Source organism: Corapipo altera, unplaced genomic scaffold (genome assembly GCF_003945725.1).
Source record: "Corapipo altera isolate COAL_440 unplaced genomic scaffold, ASM394572v1 0, whole genome shotgun sequence".
Classification (NCBI taxonomy): Eukaryota; Metazoa; Chordata; class Aves; order Passeriformes; family Pipridae; genus Corapipo; species Corapipo altera.
The window spans coordinates 5,291,810-5,310,702 of NW_020884872.1; the positions used below are offsets into that span (position 1 = coordinate 5,291,810).

Genomic DNA, 18,893 nt, shown 5'->3' on the forward strand with positions numbered 1-18,893 from the left:
CTCTAGTGAGAGAATCACAGAATTATTAGGTTGTTCTGTGGACATCAATTCAATCCAACTCCTCCCTGGAGCAGGTGACACAGGAACTCTTCCACATGGGTTTGGAAGATGTCTCCAAGAGAGGGAGAACCCGTGCCCACCCTGGGCAGCCTGTTCTGGTGCTCTTCACCCTTAATGGGAAAACATTCCACCTCGTGTTGACGTGGAACTTCTTGCGTTTTAGTTAATGGCCGATGCTCCTCGTGCTGTCCCTGGGCACCACTGAAAAGGGTCTGGCACCATCCTCTGACATCCACCTTGATGTTTTTATGCGTTGATGAGATCCCCTCTCAGTCTTCTCTTCTCTAGGCTGAACAGGCCCAGCTCCTGCAGTGACCCCGAGGGATTTATTAACAAGAGCCAGAGTTATCCTGCCGGGTCGTAACACCGGCAACACCGTCCTGGGGAGGGACAGGAGCGGCTGTGGGGGGAGAGGTGCGGTCTGTGGATGGAGAAGGGGGCACCGAGGGGACCTCATTAACGTGCACAAATATTTACAGGGACGCTGTCAGAGGATGGATCTTCTCAGGGATGCCAGCTGTGATATATAAATAATTGTGATTCGTGAAACAAATGGGTGATTACATCAAAATAAAACAAACGGATTGTAAAACTTAATTACACCTCCATAAAGAAATAAAACAGACCCTTACAAGGTCAAGAGGCCTAAAACCTCCTTACTGTCCTAAGAATAAAATATAGTAGAACTTTAAATCCAAGAATGCATGAATTATGACTGGTTGTAGAGATAACCCTTTTAGCTTTAGCTGTAAGAAACCCCATATATTAAATACTTAGCAAAACCCTGTAGAATGTATATGTATATGATATAATTAATATGCATGAAGTAGCTAAGATAAATACTAAATGTACCCTGTAGTAAGGGTGTGCAGATTTGGGAAACTGGTCCCATTTCTGTCACCCAGCCGGCTACCTGCTCTTACCATATAATAAATTATTACTCGAAACTTATAGAAACTCGAGACTTTGTTTATCACACCAACCTAGAGAAGAACAGGCAATATCTCAGGGCAATGGGCAGAAACTAATGCACAGGAATTTCCACTTAAACGTGAGGAAGAACTCCGTTCCTGTGCAGCGACCGAGCACTGGAACAGGCTGCCCAGGGAGGGTGTGGAGTCTCCCTCACTGGAGACACTCCAGAGCCATCCGGACACAATCCTGTGCCGTGTCCCTTGAGCAGGGAAGTGAGACCAGACGACCCGCTGTGGTCCCTTCCACAGGGACACCGACAGGGTTTAATCCTGACCCGCAGGATGTGATCCCCCTCACACCTTCTCCTACTTCCCCTTCCCGGGCCGCCCCCGCCGCCTCCCCGGGCGCATGTGCGGGATCCCCGATCCCTCCTCCCGCCCCTTCCCGGCCGCGGTTCCGCGGCCTCGGTGCTGCTTCCACACGTGTGTCCGCCATGCGCTTCGCCTACCGGGTGAGTGCGGCCGCGGTTCGGCAGCCCCTGCTTCCCTTCCCCCCTGTTCCCCTTCCTCCCTGTTCCCCTTCTCCCCTCCTCCCCTTCTCCCCTGCCCCGTTCACCCTTCCCCTTCCCCCCCGCTCCCCTTCCCCTCTGCTCCCCCTCCCTCCCCGCTCCCCTTCTCCCCCGCCCCGCTCACTCTTCCCCTTCCTCCCCGCGCAGTTCTCCGGCCTGCTGGGCACCGTGTACCGCCGCGGGAACCTCAGCTTCACCCGCGATGGAAACTCCCTCCTCAGCCCCGTCGGCAACAGGGTCTCCCTCTTCGACCTCAAGAAGTGAGTGACCCCCCCCCCACCAGCCCCCACCGCTTCTCTCCCCCTCAGCCCCCTCCGACAGGGCTGGGAGGGGCGGGGAAGGGCCAGCACCGGGATTTCGGGGGGAATAAAGCCCTGAGGAGGTTGTGGAGCCCGACCCGAGGCCGCCTTATCCATGATGCTCCCGCACCGCCGGCTCCGCATCCTTCTGTGGTGGGGCTGAGGCTCTCCGGGATGCTCGGCCTTCCAGAATATCCCGGCTTGGCGTTAAAAGGTTATGTGCCTAGTGGAATACCTGTCGGGGTGTTGCGTGGGGAGAATAGCGTAAGAAGCATGTAAAGGTGTGTTTTAGAAGCAAAGAGGGGAAAAAAACAATTTGCGTTGGATTTAGTGGTGTGCTTTCCTTATGTGCTTCTGGTTTTGCTCTCTCTCTTGTATACGGCAAAGCTTAGACCGTCATCGGCCTTTCCTGTGTGCCGGGGTTGGGATTTATTCTCTTTATGCCGGTATTCCAGTCAGCAGCCTGTGTCTTACACAGAATCCTGAGATAGAATATCCTGAGTTGGAAGGGAGCCCTGAGGATCACTGAGTCCAACTCCTGGTCCTGCACAGAACAACCATATAGTCAGTTTTCGTGGAATTTTGACAGCTAATGAAAGTTTTACATCTGAGTTGATTCTGTAGCTTTATCATAGGTATCAGACCATATTTCACTGATAGAGATGTTCTTTCTGACTGTTCTTTCTACATCCTTGTCGCAAATTTACCGTTTTATCTTTTTTTTTTTTGTAGTAACAAGTGTGAGACATTTCCTTTGGCTACACGGCTTAATATTGTGTGTGTGGGGCTCTCTCCAGATGGAACTCTTGCCATTCTGATTGATGAAGGTACTTTCACAAAGGAGACATTTGTTTTATAAGAAAATGCAGTAAAAATTCAGCCTTGAGAGGGGAAAATCTGTGTTGCTAGGTATTCAACCTTAGCACAGGTTAGAAGTGCTCTGCTTTAAACGTTATGTTGGAACTTTTGGGGAAGAGTTCTTTATTTACTGAGCTTAAAAAGAACTTTTTACAGAATTTAGGTAATGTATGATAGTTTTGTATTTTTCTTCTTAGTAATACTAAGCACACTGTCTTGAAAAATTTCTGAGGAGGTACTTTACCCCCTCCCCTTTAAGGAAAGAAACTAACCTTGCTAGGAGTATGTTTTCTTTGGGAACTTGGTTATTTTCATGACCCTTCTTTTTCTGCCCTTACAGAGGGAGCTGCCTTGCTTGTCAGTTTGATTGGTAAATGTGTGATACATCAGTTTTATTTTCACAAGCCAGTTCACAGTGTCAAGTTCTCCCCTGATGGCAAGTAAGTAAAGAGTGCATGCTTCTTTAGAATAAAACAGCAGAAATTACCCCATAAACTAGTTGAGATTATGAAGACATTGTGGGGGTGATACTTATTAATCAGTGTAAGGTAGATTTTATTTGCAAAGTTGAGAGGGGAAGAAAAGAGGAAAAGCAAAGCCCTGGAAACAGGTACTGGAGGAGTGTTGCCTGTCACAGATGTTGTTTGTGTTGGGACTTTTAGAAACACAGATTTGCTGTGAGTCTTTACTGCATTTTATATTGTAGGTGAGGTGAAAGAGCCCACAGTGGGGACAATCAGCTGGCAGTTGTGGGGTTGCATTTTCAGTGCTGACTTGGGTTGGTCTAAGACAACTGCACTACTGGAAGAGGCAGTTCTCTGTATTTGGTGTTTCTTTTCACACCCTTTATCTTTTAACTGTGTGGTCATGGGTCCAAATTGTGGTGACATGAATGTTAGAAGCATCAGAAAGGTGAGAGGAAAAAGTGTGAAGCTCCCCCTTCAGCAACATTCCTCACTGGGATTGACTTAGAGGGATCTTGAATGAGGTTTTGCTTCAAAGTTGGAATCACAGTTCCACCTTGGGGAATTATGCTGTCAAGAGGATCATATCAGAGGATATATGTAACAGGTGTGGGTGCTCATGTTTTTTGTTTCTGGAAGTGGCCAACATTTGGAGGTGAAGAGAGGTTGAAATAGAATATACTAGTTTGAGTGTTTGAATTTTTCCTTCTTTTATGAGAATTGGAGAATAAATATTTGACTACTCGCCTTAAGTGATTTTTACTGAAGGTTTTCCTTTTTATAGTGCATAAGCTGGGGGATAATATCAATCTGAAAATATTTTTCATCCAGAAACAATCCCTTTTTATTGTTTCAATAGTGCAGGAGCCTTTTTAACATTTTATTTCGTAGTGTTGCAGTCTGTACTGAACAGTTCATTTGATTTAACAGCTTTGTGTGCAATTATGCTTCCCCCTTCCCCTCCACATATGACAGGAAATTTGTGATTACAAAAGACAACCTTGCTTACCTGTACCATGCTCCTGGGAAGAAACGAGAATTCAATGCATTTGTTCTGGACAAAACCTACTATGGTCCATACGATGAAACAACTTGTATTGACTGGACTGATGATTCCAAGTGAGTTGTTAAACTAAAGCACTGTCTACCTGCACATGTTATTAATATTTGTATGCATGTTATAATCTATTTTCTTTCCTATTAAGTATTGTACCAACTTTAAAAACTGTCTTGAATTAAAAAATATAATTAGGCAGACTAGAAAGTATAAAATATGCATGTATTGGGGATTTACAAGGGATTCTTGCCTAGTAATCCATGAAAGGAATGTATCTTAGGAATGTGAGCATGGTTGACATTTTGAATGTATTTAACCCCTTCTACTTTTGCTGCAGTCGCCAACCTCAGTTTACAACTCTGTTGTGTGTAAAATTACTTTTGAAGTGGTGACTGGTGTCTTTGTGCTCAGAACATTCACCACCCAGTGGAAAGTTTTTCAAACCAGTGTTCTAATTCAAACTGCCTTTTTTATTTATTTTTTTTTAGATGTTTTGCAGTAGGAAGCAAGGACATGTCTACGTGGGTGTTTGGAGCAGAGCGATGGGCAAACTTGATCTACTACTCACTTGGAGGGCATAAGGATGTAATTGTAGCCTGCTTTTTTGAAGAGAACAGTCTAGATGTATGTATAATCACACAACATTCTTAAATTTTAATATTTAAATAGTTGAAGCACAGTCTTACCTGTAGATGACTATTTTGACAATATCTCAGAATTTAGAAAGTGCATGAGCAATATGTCTCTTGACTCGTGGGCTGTGATTGGGAGTTTACAGTTCCATGGATATTTAAAAAAATAAACTTTAGAATGTGAGTAAGCTATTGAAAATTGCTCCCCTAAAATATTACAGTTTTAAACATGAAAAAATTATTTAGCTGTAATGTTACCTGGTAATCAAATTACCTTTGGTCCTTGCAAAAAATTCTTGAGAACGCGTAAAGTAAATCACCGGTTCTCAGGAGAAGTGAAATTTCCAGATCAAAACAGCTCAGATTCTAAGAGGACTAAGTAATGTGTTATCCTAACAAGAGAGTGCACACTTACTAACCCTTCTGCAAGTCTGTATTAACAGTAGAGCACAAAGCTGAGGTGTTGGACAATAATCATGTGTTTGTGTTCTAGCTGTACACAATTAGCCAGGATGCAGCTCTCTGTGTGTGGCAGTGTGACACAGAGCTCGATGGCTTGAAGCCCATGCCCCCAAAAGATGCAGCTAAGGAAGAGGATGCAGGACAAAATGATGAAGAGTTGCTTGAAGAGCCAAAGGGTGAAGAAATCCACGGAAAAGCCAATCCAAGTGAACAGGAGACTAGAAATAAGGTTAAATATTCACGTGTCGCAAAGTAAGTGGTTTCCAGTTTTCCACAGTCACATATGTCATGGGGATTTACTATATAGGGCTTTTTTTTCAGCTGTTATCACTCGTTCAAAGCAGAATAAAACTGCCCAGGATTTACACATTTACTGTAGGTCCCATTCTAAATAGTTCTGGTAGAACACCTGTTTGTCTTATCTTGATTATATGAAGGGCAATACCTTCCACCTTCAGAACAACAAGTGTAATTTTAATAATATAAGAAATACTGACATGTAGTGTACTGTTATTGTTTGAAACTCAAGAAGTGTAGTGAGATCTTTATTACAGTACCCTCCAAGTCTAGAGGCTTTGATTTCTTGCAAGAAGGGATTGCTTGACTTCAGGGGGTGACAGCAACATTTGATAAACTTTAGTGTTCTCAGTCTCCCCGACTGTGAAGGAGGTATAAAGGAAGTATCCTACCCCAATCCAGGTTTGAGTTAGCCTTAGTGAACTTCCAGACTGAAGGAATTTGAAGTATACTACGTAAGAGGACTCACATACAGAAGGATGACCAGTGGGTTCATGGCAACCATCCATATGGGCATTAGATGATCAAAAGGACAGTTCCTTTAGGGTTAACTTTTAGTTCCCTCCATTGCATTTGATGAGGTGTCACTTCTGATTATCAGATTGCTGTATCAACTGTGAACATTGAGAAAAGAAGAGAATTAGCTTTCACTAGCTTTGTAAAGTACATATTTTTTAAGTTTATTTTATAAAGTGCATATATTTAGCAATTTCTGCAACTCCTGCTTTTCACCTTTATTATAGGAGGCCTTGATCAAAATATTTGGCAGCTCTAACAGCATAATTTTCTTTTGCATTCACCTTGCTACTTTCTTATTTCTTTGATGTCAGATATTTTTTCAATAAGGAGGGAGATTTTAATAACCTGACAGCTGCAGCCTATCACAAGAAAACACACCTTTTAGTCACTGGTTTTGCCTCTGGAATCTTTCACCTCCACGAGCTTCCAGATTTCAATCTGATCCACTCCTTGAGGTGAGGTGTGGGGTCGTCACTGTTTCTAGTTTGATTTGGGGTGAGGGGTGTATGGTTTTTGGGGGAATTTCTTGTTTGTTTGACTGAGGACACACCATGTTCAGTAGTGAAGGATGAATAAACACAGCACAAAAATCTTAAAACATGAGCATCTATTTAGTACTGTTACGTCTGGAAAGGCAGAATTGTAAATTTATGTGATTAATATCATATAACTCCATTCCATAGGTCATTATGGAAAAGCGAGGTCTGAATGAGAAAACTGCTCAGAATTTTCTGCTTACTGGCTGAAGATTTCTTCAACCATGTGGACATTCATGTTTTCAGTTTCTCTGTAGAAAACAGTAGCTGAGAAAAAAAAGTTCTGCATGTGTAAAATTTTCTGTAAATTGTCCTTAAGTTGAAAAATAAAATCATAATTCTTTTCCATAGCTGTAGGATGCCACCTAAAGAATTTCCATGTCCAAAAAACCTTTTTTTTCTTGTATGTGGGGAGTTGTGCTCTGTGCTGGCAAGCACATCTTTGGGATGCAGATACTCTGTCTTCATTCCAAATAAGGCAGTAATGTCTGTTTGGTGGTTTTGAGTATAACAAAAAAAAAAAAAAAAAGAATTTGTATGAGGCTTTTGATGTTACAGTGGTACAGAAGTTCAGTAAAGCAATCAAACAACTTGCTTGAAGAGAGATAATAAACATTAGACTTGAAGTTTTATTGCACAAGATGTGAAAACACAAGTGTGTTTACTGGGTATTTCTTGTACTTCAGTATTTCAGACCAAAGGATAGCTTCTATTTCCATCAACTGCACTGGGGACTGGATTGCCTTTGGATGTTCAGGTTTGTCAAATTTTTTGGGGTCTCTGTTCATGGAAAAATGAGGAATATGGTGGGTGTGCAAGCCCAAATTCCTCTTACTCATCTTGACTCCAAATGTTAAAGTTTTGTTAATAATTTATGTTCTTTATCTAGTTAGAGTAAAACAAGTATCCCTAATCAGTCTCTCCTCACAGAACTCTTGTGATTCAGGAAAATATTTTGTTGATGAAGGAAAAAATACATGTTTCATATATGAAAACCCTAGCAGAGTTAGGGTAAAGCCCATATCCCTTGTAGTTTATAATATACTTTCATTCGTTTCTTTGCCACTTGCTGCACATCCCATACCACAAACCTGCCTGGATGTTCCAATGTTCCCACCCAGTCCATAATGATTTGCATGGAAACCAAGACCATACTCTTTTTATGCAGCCCTACTTTTCTTTTCAACTCATTTATCAGCTGGTTGATAGCATTGCTGCTGTAGTATTGAGAACATTAATCCAAGTAGCAGCTCCTGGTTGCTGAGGAAAGTTGCCTTGAAGTTATAATAGAGAAAGGGCTTTTATTAGGATTGAAAAATGCAGAGGGCAACCTGTCTGCATCAGTCTTTTGGGGTTTTATTTTACATTGCTTGCAATTGTGTGTTTTGTGACTTGCATTTGCAGGGTCATTGTATTCCTAATTCTGGTCAATCCTTCTGCTGTTCTTACAGGTTTGGGTCAGCTCCTGGTGTGGGAATGGCAAAGTGAATCCTATGTGCTGAAGCAACAGGGACATTTCAACAGCATGGTTTCCTTGGCATATTCTCCAGATGGACAGTACATAGTGACTGGAGGGGAGGATGGGAAAGTAAGTGGGGAAGTATTGCTGGAATATGAACTGAAGTGTTAATAACATAGTAAGCAGCTTGACTTTCCTTTTTGTGTCAAAAGCTCTATTACTGTAATTGATACATACTTTTCTTAATATAATGATTTTCCATCATCACTTCTTAAATGTTTTTGTTTTTCTTTCTAGAGCATGTATATTTTGATTTATTATTACTAGTGTCAGCAAATTGTATCACTTATGCTTTTTTAGCAGATGATTTTTTTAATCATTACAGATCCACTCACCATAAACACCAAAATGTCTAATTCATCAGATGTTGATTCATGTATACTCATGGTGGTTCCATGATACTTTGGGTTGAATGAACTTCAGTCACCCCAATTCATGCCCTCTTAATTGTTTGTGATTTGAAATTAATTTCAAATTATTTAAGTGCAACTTTTTAAATGCACCGTTGCAGCACCTTGTTAAAAAAAAATTACTTTCTCCTGGTGACTTGAAGTGAAATGACATACTATGAGTACAGGTACTTTTTTATTTTTTTTAAAGATATTTTGTAGAGCAATCTCACAGTGTCTTGGCACTTAAATGGAATGACAATAGCAGCTGATTTCCAGTCCATACTTTCTGAGCATCAGAAAAAGATCTGTCACTTCATGGGTTCTCCCATTCGGGTTCAAAACTGGCCAAACCCCAGAAGTCTCAATCTGCAGAAAGCTAAATACATAATGTTTTTGTTCAGGGAGAAAGCCCAACTGAAATATCATCTCAGTTGTAACTTCTGTGATGGCTTCACAGTTGGTTTTGAATTTGACACTTGTCTTATCCATGGCAGCACAAAGCTTGGAAGTTCAGGATGCTCACCAAGTGTTACAGCTCTCCTTGAAAACTAACTTTGTTTCAGTTCTTTTTTTGTCTATCTCGTCTTAGATTTTCATGTAGCAAATGTGTCTTTAGCAGTTTAAAGTTAAACTGTGACCTGTTTACTTCACTTCCACAGAATTCCTTACTGCTAATATTGAAAGTTTTTTATGCTATTGCAGAGTTCTAGAACTAGTTTTTCTTTGCTCTTCTGCTGCCTTACCCTAATTGTCTCTCTGAACCGATGATGGAGATTCTAAGAAGTCTTTCCTTGTCTCTCTTGCAGGTGAAAGTGTGGAACACTTCAAGCAGCTTTTGCTTTGTCACATTTACAGAACACACCAGTGGTGTAACTGCTGTAACTTTTACTTCCACTGGTTATGTGGTTTTGAGTGCTTCCCTTGATGGAACAGTGCGTGCCTTTGATCTGCACAGGTAACTCTTCATAAAAGCTTTTGTGTCTCATTTAGTCTTCAGCTTTCACCTCCCCCCCCCCCAAAATACAGCAAACTGCTAATTGCTTGTTTGATGTGTGTACTGCCTTGTTGAGTTTTGGTTCAGCCTTTGATTTAAATTTAGATGGTAATTAGGAATCCTGTCGCTCCATCCAGTTTCTGTAAAGAAAATTCTGGAAGAACTTTGCTCAGGGGAGCTGGAAATCCAGTAGGATCATTGTCTGGCTCTACTCAAACAGGGAGAAGGCACTTAACTAACTGAACACCTGCCATAGTTGAGCTGTTATAATACAACTGTGCGCAGAGTTGGATGTGTAAGCAAGCCCATATTTTCTCAAAAATAGACATACACTATTTAAGAGAAGAGAGCTCTTCTGTTTGATTATTTTTGGCTCCTATTTCTGCAGAGTTTTTAATACTTCTTCAAATCTTGGAATCGTGCTGAGGCATCACATCTAATTTTATACACAGAATATTTTTTCTGTAGATAGCTTGAAAGACTTTACAAATAAAATGAAATCCTACTCTAAATAAGTTTGTAAAACATACCTTTAAATCTGCCTAAAGTGTTCTCATGATTTATTTTCACACCTACAACAGGTACCGCAATTTCCGCACCTTCACATCTCCACGACCAAGTCAGTTCTCTTGTTTGGCTGTGGACTCCAGTGGGGAGATTGTGTCAGCTGGTTCCCAGGATTCCTTTGAAATATTCATCTGGTCAATGCAGAGTGGGAGGCTGCTGGATGTAAGGACCTGCAATGTTGGAGGGCTTGAATTTAACTCAGTATCAATTTGGGATTAATCGGAGGGTTGCAATACAACATGAAGTGGTTTTGTTACATTCAAAAACTGGAGCTGCACTTTGTTTCTCTCAGCGTGTTTTTTTTATTTATTGCATGGAGACTACCTTGAATTTGTCTGTGAAATAGTTTTTAGAATTTTTGAGTAATGAGCTCTTTCTAGCTGGTAAGGTAACACCAGTATTGCTGAGCTAAAAAGTGGGCATAAGAATCTTTCCCTCCAGTAGTTGCTCAAAGATGTTCTTTTCTACATATTATCTGCAGGAGAAATTGTAGGTTCTGTATTAAGACCAATACAGATTTCATGGAGGGTTTTGCTGGAGCAGAGCAGGGGTGCTATTTTTTTTTTGAGAAGGTTTTTTTTGTTTCAGTTCTTAAGCATTATTGTACATCTTCAACGAGTAGAAGAGCTCAGCAGTTCATGTATTTAATTTGGCACAGCCATTGAATACAGATCACTATAATAACTCAGTATATACTTGATAGGATCTCCAGAGTTTTGGGTTCAGTTTCTTTCCTTGATTTCTTTTGAGAGCAGTAGGAGCTCCATGGCATAAAAATCCGTGTTACTCTTACTCACAGTTTTTATTAGTGTTTTTTCTGAAGTGTTTTCAACTGCAGGGGATATGAATTCTCAGAGCAATGATTTGCTTTTTCACAGTTGTTCTGATTGTTCTGATAAGAGGGGTTGAAATAGCACACTGCATTCCTAAGTCTTGGTCTCTAAAGAGGCTACTTGTGCATAGTAGTTGTAGATATCTATATAGTGAAAATACAGTGTCTGTATTGTGAAAATAAAAAGTTTAGGATCACTGGTGTGTATCATGCCACATGTCCAAAAGTGATCTCAAGCATGTGTTGACAAGTTAGGCGTGGTTTAATGGCTGTAATAGAGTTTACTGAATACAGACTACATGAATTTCAGTTTCTTTCACCTTTCAAATGTTGCCTTTTATTCTCTTACTAGGTCTTAGCAGGCCATGAGGGTCCCATCAGCAGTTTGTCCTTTAACCCAATGAAGTGTCTTCTAGCCAGTGCCTCTTGGGATAAAACAGTCAAGTTATGGGATATGTTAGACAGCTGGAGAACTAAGGAGACACTAATAATGAATTCAGATGGTAATCTTTATTTCATTTTGCATCTTCTATCAAATATAAAAATGTTATCTAAAATATTCCAGTAATGAACAACAGAACTTGTCAAGTACAGACAGACTCATTCTTGATTATAAAAACCAAAAGTTGAGATACCTCACTATAGTACTTTGTTAACAGTGCAATAAATATTTTAATACTAGCTCTGGCTTTATAATCAGCTAAACATTTGTATGTTCGGTGAAAAAAGTAAAGTCATACTTGTTACTGTTAAGCTTTTTCTGGTAGTTGAGGTAAGATCCTAGAAAAATTTAGGGTATTTTCTTAGAAAAACATCTGACTGCATTTTTAACTGTTGATTAAATTCTTTGCAGTTCTCGTCATTGCTTTCCGTCCTGATGGCAAGGAGCTGGCAGTTGCTGCTTTGAATGGACAGATAACATTTTGGGATCATGAAAATGCAGTGCAGACTGGCTCCATTGAGGGAAGGCACGATCTTCAGATGGGGAGGAAGGAGCTTGATAAAATAACTGCCAAGCAGGCAGCCAAGGGCAAGTATGTACATGGGGTTGCAGTGAAAAGAGGGTGCCACACTGGGTTCCTTCTGAATTGTTTCTTTCTGTTTGTTTTCTACGTGAAGATTTCAGAGTGTATCTGCTTTTCAGATATTTTAAATCTGATGTTGGATTTTAAAACACTGCCTGACTTGACATCTGGATGTCTCCTTTTTGCCTTTTGCTGTGTTCATCCGCTGCTCAGCATGATTTTGAGCATGTGTATTTTTTTTTTATCAGTTGGATTCCCAGCAAAATATCAAACTTCTCATGACAGGTTGTTCATTTGCTATGTGATAGGTTTTTAAGTGAATACCTTGTTGCAGAAGTACCAGTATGTAACTATTAGTGTGCAGATACTATTGCATTTTAAAAAAAATGTTAATACAGTGTGGGGTTTATACATGTTGCTGTGCATGTGAAGTGATGTTTAAAGGCAAGTTGAATTCATGTGCTGTCCAAAAGAATAATGTAAAAGTCATGTTTCGTTCTGCTCTTTTTTCTTTGTTTTTTTCCGTATTGCTCCCACTCAAAATTAAAAAAGGGAACAATGACTTTGTGAAAAGGAAAAAAAAGTATTTTTTTTGGTGATGAACTATCAACACCATAACATTCTTTAACCATAACATTGGTTTTTCTTTAGCTCCTCTGACCATCTTTAATGTTGTGTAAGGTGTAGTTGAGAGCTCATTCACTGAGCTGGGACCCAGAATCAGCAGAACGAAAGTACTTAAGCTGTAGTTCTAAATTCTTTGTGATTCATAGTAAAGCACCAAAGACTTGTTTGTGCTAAATGATTTTGTATGTTAAGTGCATATTGTACCAGTGAAGACCTCCACTTTTACATGGAATGGTTATTTTGTGTCTACACACTGTATTGTGTCTTTTAGTGCAGATGTGACAGCGAACTTAACTCCTTTCTCTTTTTCTTTACCAGGTCTTTTACTACTCTATGTTACTCAGCAGATGGTCAGTCTATTCTGGCAGGTGGATTGTCAAAGTTTGTCTGTATATATAATGTCAAGGAACAGATTCTTATGAAAAAATTTGAAATCTCATGCAACCATTCTTTAGATGCAATGGAGGTATGTGAGCACTCAAGTCTTTTTTTTTTTTTTTTTTTTCATTCCTCCACCCCCACGAGACTTTGGTTTTGGTATAACATCTCATTAAGTGTTATTCATGAGTGTTTTGTTAAGCAGGGGTTCATTTTCTTGGTTGTGTGGAGGAGAGGGATAAGGAAATATTTTTCAGAAAACAGAACTAATTCCTGACAGTCAGCTAGCTACAGTTTTGCCAAACTGTAGTGTGTTTGTATTGAATGAGCAGAACTCTCAAACATACTAAGTTAATTGGCACTAAACTTAAAACTGTAATGAAAATTTAAATTCTCAACACTTTGTACTAAACTAACTCCCTGGATGTCAGTTGTTTGTGTTAGCAAAGAAATGAAGGATTTTATTATGGAGACAGAACAACATCACTGACCTTTATAAACTCTGTTTCTGAATATTGCCAAATGCAAAATTAAATTCCTTCAAAAGTAAAGGAAGTGATGAAAATCATCAGATGGAAAATAATTCCAGTAAACCTTTTCAACATCCCCTTACCTGGAAGAGTGATGGTTGTTCCAGGGGCTGTGCTTCCAAGTATTCTTGTTAGACCACAGCGCTTTGCGAAGCAGACTTTGGTTCTCTGCTGCCCTCAGTTGTGCTGTCACAGCTCAGCACGTGGCTTAAAAAGATATCAGCTGAAAACCCTGGAAGGGATGGATGTTTTAAAAATGGGGGGGCAGGGAGGTCCCTAAAATCTCACTTGCACAGCTATGTGGCCACACAGCCCTTCCATTAGCCCAGTGCAGTTATGGAGCCTGAAGGGCAGAAGGAGCAAAGCTGCAGCTGAGGCAACAAACAGTGCATCTCTGGAGTAGAACAACATTGTCGTAGTGTGAAACCACACTCTAAACTGGCTTGAACTGTTTGAGAAGAGATTCAGTGCTTTGAATGGAAACTGTATGTTTTTCTAGGAATACTTAGATCGGAGAAAAATGACTGAATTTGGCAGCTTGGCTCTGATTGATGAAGGGGGTGGAGGTGACGAGGGTGTTGCAATTCCCCTTCCTGGAGTAAAGAGAGGTATGGCTTTGGCTTTGCTCTCTTGTTGCTAGTTTTATGTGGACCAAAATCTTTGACATGGATAGGAAGGGTTTGATTTGTGGAGCTCAGTTTTAACATTAGAATTACCGGGGTGTTACACACAAGGATCTGTCACACAAGTGTTCAGCTGATCCTTTTGCATAGTAGAAGCAACAGGAAACAGGAGATGCAGGATCTCCTGGATAAGGAACCCAGCAGTCCTCATTTAATTTTCAAAGAGCAAAATTCAGTCTCACCGCTTGAGCTGTAGGATGATATCTCAGGTGTGGGCTGTGCCTTATCCAGTCTTTAATTCTGCCAGTTTTTGCCCTGTTCTGCATTATTTAAAGGTTACATCATAGTTAGAGTTGATAACTAGACTGTGAACCTTTGGTGAACATATTAAATCACTTCTAAACTTCTCTTTTAGGTGACATGAGTTACCGACACTTTAAACCTGAAATAAGAGTGACTTGTGTGCGATTCTCTCCTACAGGTGAGTATTGACAATTAATTTAGGATTTTTGCATTCCTTATTAAACAAGCAAAAGACCAGAGCCTTGGAGGAGTAATAATGAAGTGCAAATGCCTTGGAGATCTTTGCAGATGTAACGTAGTGCTGCTAGGTTCAGAGCCTGGTTTTCTGTGCAGTGGGTAATTAGGAGAGTTAAGTGTATGTTCACTTTGAACTGGTGTTTTTTACAAGCATTGTCATTGCTGACAGGTCCATCAAAGATGCATCTTTTAAACTTACCCATTTCTTGCAAACAAATGAGTGATCTGTTCATCATTACTCTTCTGCTTCCATTCTAGAAAACTCAGCTTTGTTGTTAAATATTGTTACTTCTCTTCTAGGACGAAGCTGGGCAGCCACCACCACAGAAGGTCTTCTGATCTATTCTCTGGACTCTGGATTGATTTTTGATCCTTTTGAGCTGGATATTGATGTCACACCCAGCAACATACACAAAACACTGCGCCGGAAGGAGTACACAATGGCCATCATCATGGCCTTCAAGCTGAATGAAAAGAAATTAATTCAGGAGGTCATCGAGGCTGTTCCTAGCAGTGAAGGTGAGTGGATTTTCCATGGAATTGGGCTGAGCTAGCTGTAAGCAGAGATGTGTAAGCCAAAATAAGTTGAGGTGTAAAGGACTCTTAGATAGAGAGGTGTAATGTTCAAAGCTAAGGACTTCTTGCTGTAGCTGGAGACTAAAAGGGATGATCCAAATAGTAATTCAACTCTGTTGAAGTCTATGGGCTTTTTTTCCCTTTTTGCACAGTTGATGTTATCTGCTCATCGCTCCCAGACCTGTATGTGGAGAAATTATTGGAGTTCCTGGCCTCTGCATTTGAGATCTCATGTCACTTGGAGTTCTATCTTATTTGGGCTCATAAGTTGCTCATGCTGCATGGACAGAAACTGAAAACAAGGTGAGATCTTGTGAAAGTCTAAATGCTCACAAGCATTTTAAAATTAAAATTAAAACCTGTCAGTTTTTACTTAACATCTACTGACATTCTAGATAATGCACATACAGCAATTAGAATTATTTAATTTTTACAACTTCTTTACTAGTGGTAAAAGTGATGATTTGAACTCGATCCTAAAGATCTTTTTCAACCTAAATGATTCTGTGATTCTAACAAGTGTGTATGGTAGAATTGGAATAAATTATTGGATTTGTGAAGAGATACTACAAAAACATTTTCAAATCTGATAAATAAGACTTCACATAGCTTCCTTAGCCTATAAATGCATAAAGATTTCAAGAGTGATAGTGGGTTTGACAATTGAGTTTTTTAAACAGTGATGCATCTTAAATGTCACTGAAAGGTAATTTGCAGGTACTGAGTGCATTTTTATATATATATATGTAAACTTGTGATTATACTATGAACTCTTAACTATTAGTATGCACCCTTTCTTTATAGTTCCTTACAACTGCTTGGGCCTTGTCTGTGAATTATATTCACCCCACACATAGCATAGAATTTATAGGCATTGAGGAAAAAAATAAGGCAAATTTAGAAATTTAAAATGGGCTAAGTGAGAGATAATATGAGAAGGAGTCCTGGAGGTTAAACACCAGTGCACTGTGTAACTCTTTCCTTGCTTCAACGTTGGTATTAATGTTTTAGTTACTGGAATGATTGGAAGAATGGTTCTTCTTTTGTTGCTGTTCAAGTAGAAGAGGACAATTTAAAACAAACTCTTCTTTGTACAGAAAGTATTGTAGTACTGGGAAGGAACTCTCATTGCTACCAGCAAGCAGAATTAGTTCTTCAAGCCACAGTTTGACATTAGAAAAAGATATTTCTGACATTACTTGTATTGAGTATTACTTGTATTATTACATTATATTACTAGTGTTGAGTACTCTGACCTTATTGAGGGAAGAGTCAAAAGGAAAAAGCTTTTATTTATTTAGTATGTCTTTAAAAGTTTGTTTTGAAAAGTTAACATGTATGCTTGTTAAAATCTTGAGACTGTAGAAAGGATTTCCATATGTAAAAACGAATTGCACTGCAAATGGTGTGTTCTCTCCATTCCAGGTCAGTGAAGCTGCTCCCTATGATTCAGTTCCTCCAGAAAAGCATCCAGCGGCATTTCGAAGATGTTTCAAAACTGTACGTGTTGTTACATTTAAACTTTTAAATCAAAAACTTGGAGTAATTTGGGGGATGATAGCATGTTTCTTCTTCTAGAGGTGCTTTTTTTTCTTTTGGAGGGGAATGCAGTCTTTTTTCTGACATGTTCCTGTTTATTTTTACAGCTGTGAATGGAACATCTACAACATCAAATACGCGCTGGCCATTTCACAGCAGCGGGGCGTGAAACGTCTGGCTGAAGAACCATCAGTGGATGAAGAAGAGTTGGATTCTGACAGTGATTATCTTATGCAAGAGGTTCATAAAGACAAATTGAGTTCCTAGTTACTCTGCATGAGAGGGAGAAAACCCTCAAGGCAGTATTTTATGCAGTGGTATTCACTGAGAAGGAGTGGCCCTCATAGTGGCATCTGTTAGCTCTTCCCAACAATGTGGATGGAGTTACATGTGAGTTAGGGGGGAAATGTAGGATAGGCAAAGTGCCATCCGTGGCATAAATCATGTACCCCTTGGCTGTAAATTTGACAGCACTGATTTCTTGTTGATTTCTTTTTTTTTTTTTTTTAATAATTTCTGATTTCAAGCAAGGAAAAAAAGTGTTCTTAGTGAAGTTAAAAGTACGGCTGGAAGAAGTTTATTAAAAATGCTTTATACATTAACTATTGTGAGTTTTGTAATGCAGTCTTGGACTATTTTTTTTTAATCCTTTTTAAAAAGCATTCTTAATTGGAGGTCTATCTGTTGCTCTCAACTTGTTTTAAATGTTGTTTTACTTCAATTTAATATTTACATATTTCTGGAACAGTTTTCTTAGTTCTCTAACTTCCAAACCTGATGAAGGTTCAATAATGAGGATAAATGTTACATCCATAGCAATGACTATGAGAGAATATTTACTGTGATGTACAAATCTTGTAGAGGTTTAATTACGAACCTTGAGATACTGTAGTAAAAATTTGTTTGGACATTGCCAACTCAATAATGTAATTTAAACTTTAAGAGAATGTGTTACAAATGTGTGTTTTGTTTTGTTTTGGTTTTTTTCAAATGAAAACTTTTTCTTGTCCTGTTGGGTTTTTTTATGTTGTTTATTAGCACATTAAAATCTGGAATTTTGATTTCCTTGGGTTTTTTTGTGACTTGGTGGGAAAATTGACTAATAACAACAGTGAGATCCTGAATATTCTGTTCTCTTGGATTTATTTTCTGGTCACTTTCCACTTTTGGAGTAGAGGAGAGGTAATTAAAACTGCTGAAGAGAAAAATGAGTCCAAAATGTACAGTGAACACATACAGTCAATTTGTAAAATTTCAGTGTATAAATTAAAGATACACTTGCTACTTAAATAAGACATAGCAAAGTGATTTGTTTTTCTTAGAGTAGAATATTCTTTTAGGTAATCATAACAAATTTTATGATGCACAGGAAAGCAAATACAATTTTCCCTCGTGCCCTTCCATAGTCAAAGGTAGAATAATGAAAACTCAAGTATGAGGTTTTAAATTTGGGGGGTCCAAAGTTTGGTTTGATCCTTGTGCTTGTTGGTGTGGTTTGTGAGCCTGACAGCCTCCAGGTTGGCTGGAGCCAGGCTTGGAAGCATCCAGCTTTCCCTACCTTCCTCCAGGGCAGGTGGAGACTGCACCTGTAGACTTGCACCTTGACACCAGATAGAGATGTCTGTGTGTATTTCAGCAGGACTGTCTTTCTTATACATATCACAGAATGAAATAGGTTGGAAAAGACCTCTAAGATCATCGAGTCCAACCTTTGACTGATCACCACCTTGTCACCCAGACCACGCACTAAGTGCCACATCCAAAAGCACCTCCAGGGATGGTGAATCCACCACCCCCCCTGGGCAGCACATTCCAATGCTTGACAACGCTTTCAGTGAGGAAATGTCTCATGATGTCCATAGTTTGGTGTCCTTAATAAAGAAGGAAAAAGTAAAAACCAAATGAGAAGGGTAAAAGAAACACTAAACCCCAGTATTTCACAGGGTCCCTGAGAGGCAGCAATGTGGCTGTCCGTGTGTGTTGTTTACCCCATTTTCTTTAACAGCTCTGGCCTAGGTGCCTCTTGCTGCAAGGCTTGTGTTCAAAACAAGTCCCAAGGGCTTATTTCCTTGGGGTTTTTTTTT

General features: G+C 39.6%; 1 protein-coding gene across 2 annotated transcripts; it reads left to right on the top strand.

Moving 5' to 3' along the window:
• Nucleotides 1–1,397: 1,397 nt before the first annotated feature.
• On the top strand, nt 1,398–17,875 carry PWP2 (PWP2, small subunit processome component). Of its 2 annotated transcripts, none has more exons than XM_027635733.1 (21): nt 1,398–1,486; nt 1,691–1,803; nt 2,575–2,669; nt 3,041–3,140; nt 4,095–4,283; nt 4,710–4,845; nt 5,347–5,567; nt 6,443–6,586; nt 7,354–7,424; nt 8,119–8,255; nt 9,385–9,533; nt 10,154–10,301; nt 11,324–11,474; nt 11,825–12,005; nt 12,942–13,089; nt 14,031–14,139; nt 14,570–14,635; nt 14,995–15,213; nt 15,423–15,573; nt 16,696–16,770; nt 16,917–17,875. In XM_027635733.1, exons 1-21 carry the CDS (start codon nt 1,469–1,471, stop codon nt 17,074–17,076), a joined length of 2,781 nt encoding a protein of 926 aa, XP_027491534.1. In that variant the 5' UTR covers nt 1,398–1,468; the 3' UTR covers nt 17,077–17,875. The 2 variants fall into 2 exon arrangements, with proteins under 2 accessions (XP_027491534.1, XP_027491545.1); XM_027635744.1 differs by having other exon boundaries at nt 4,140–4,283.
• The last annotated feature ends 1,018 nt before the right edge of the window (nt 17,876–18,893 follow it).

Bases quoted from the DNA above. Each gene is read 5' to 3' on its own strand.
- PWP2 (XM_027635733.1), top strand. The intron at 5,568-6,442 runs GTAAGTGGTTTC...CTTTGATGTCAG, and splicing joins AAATATTCACGTGTCGCAAA to ATATTTTTTCAATAAGGAGG. The intron at 16,771-16,916 runs GTACGTGTTGTT...TTATTTTTACAG, and splicing joins TTCGAAGATGTTTCAAAACT to CTGTGAATGGAACATCTACA.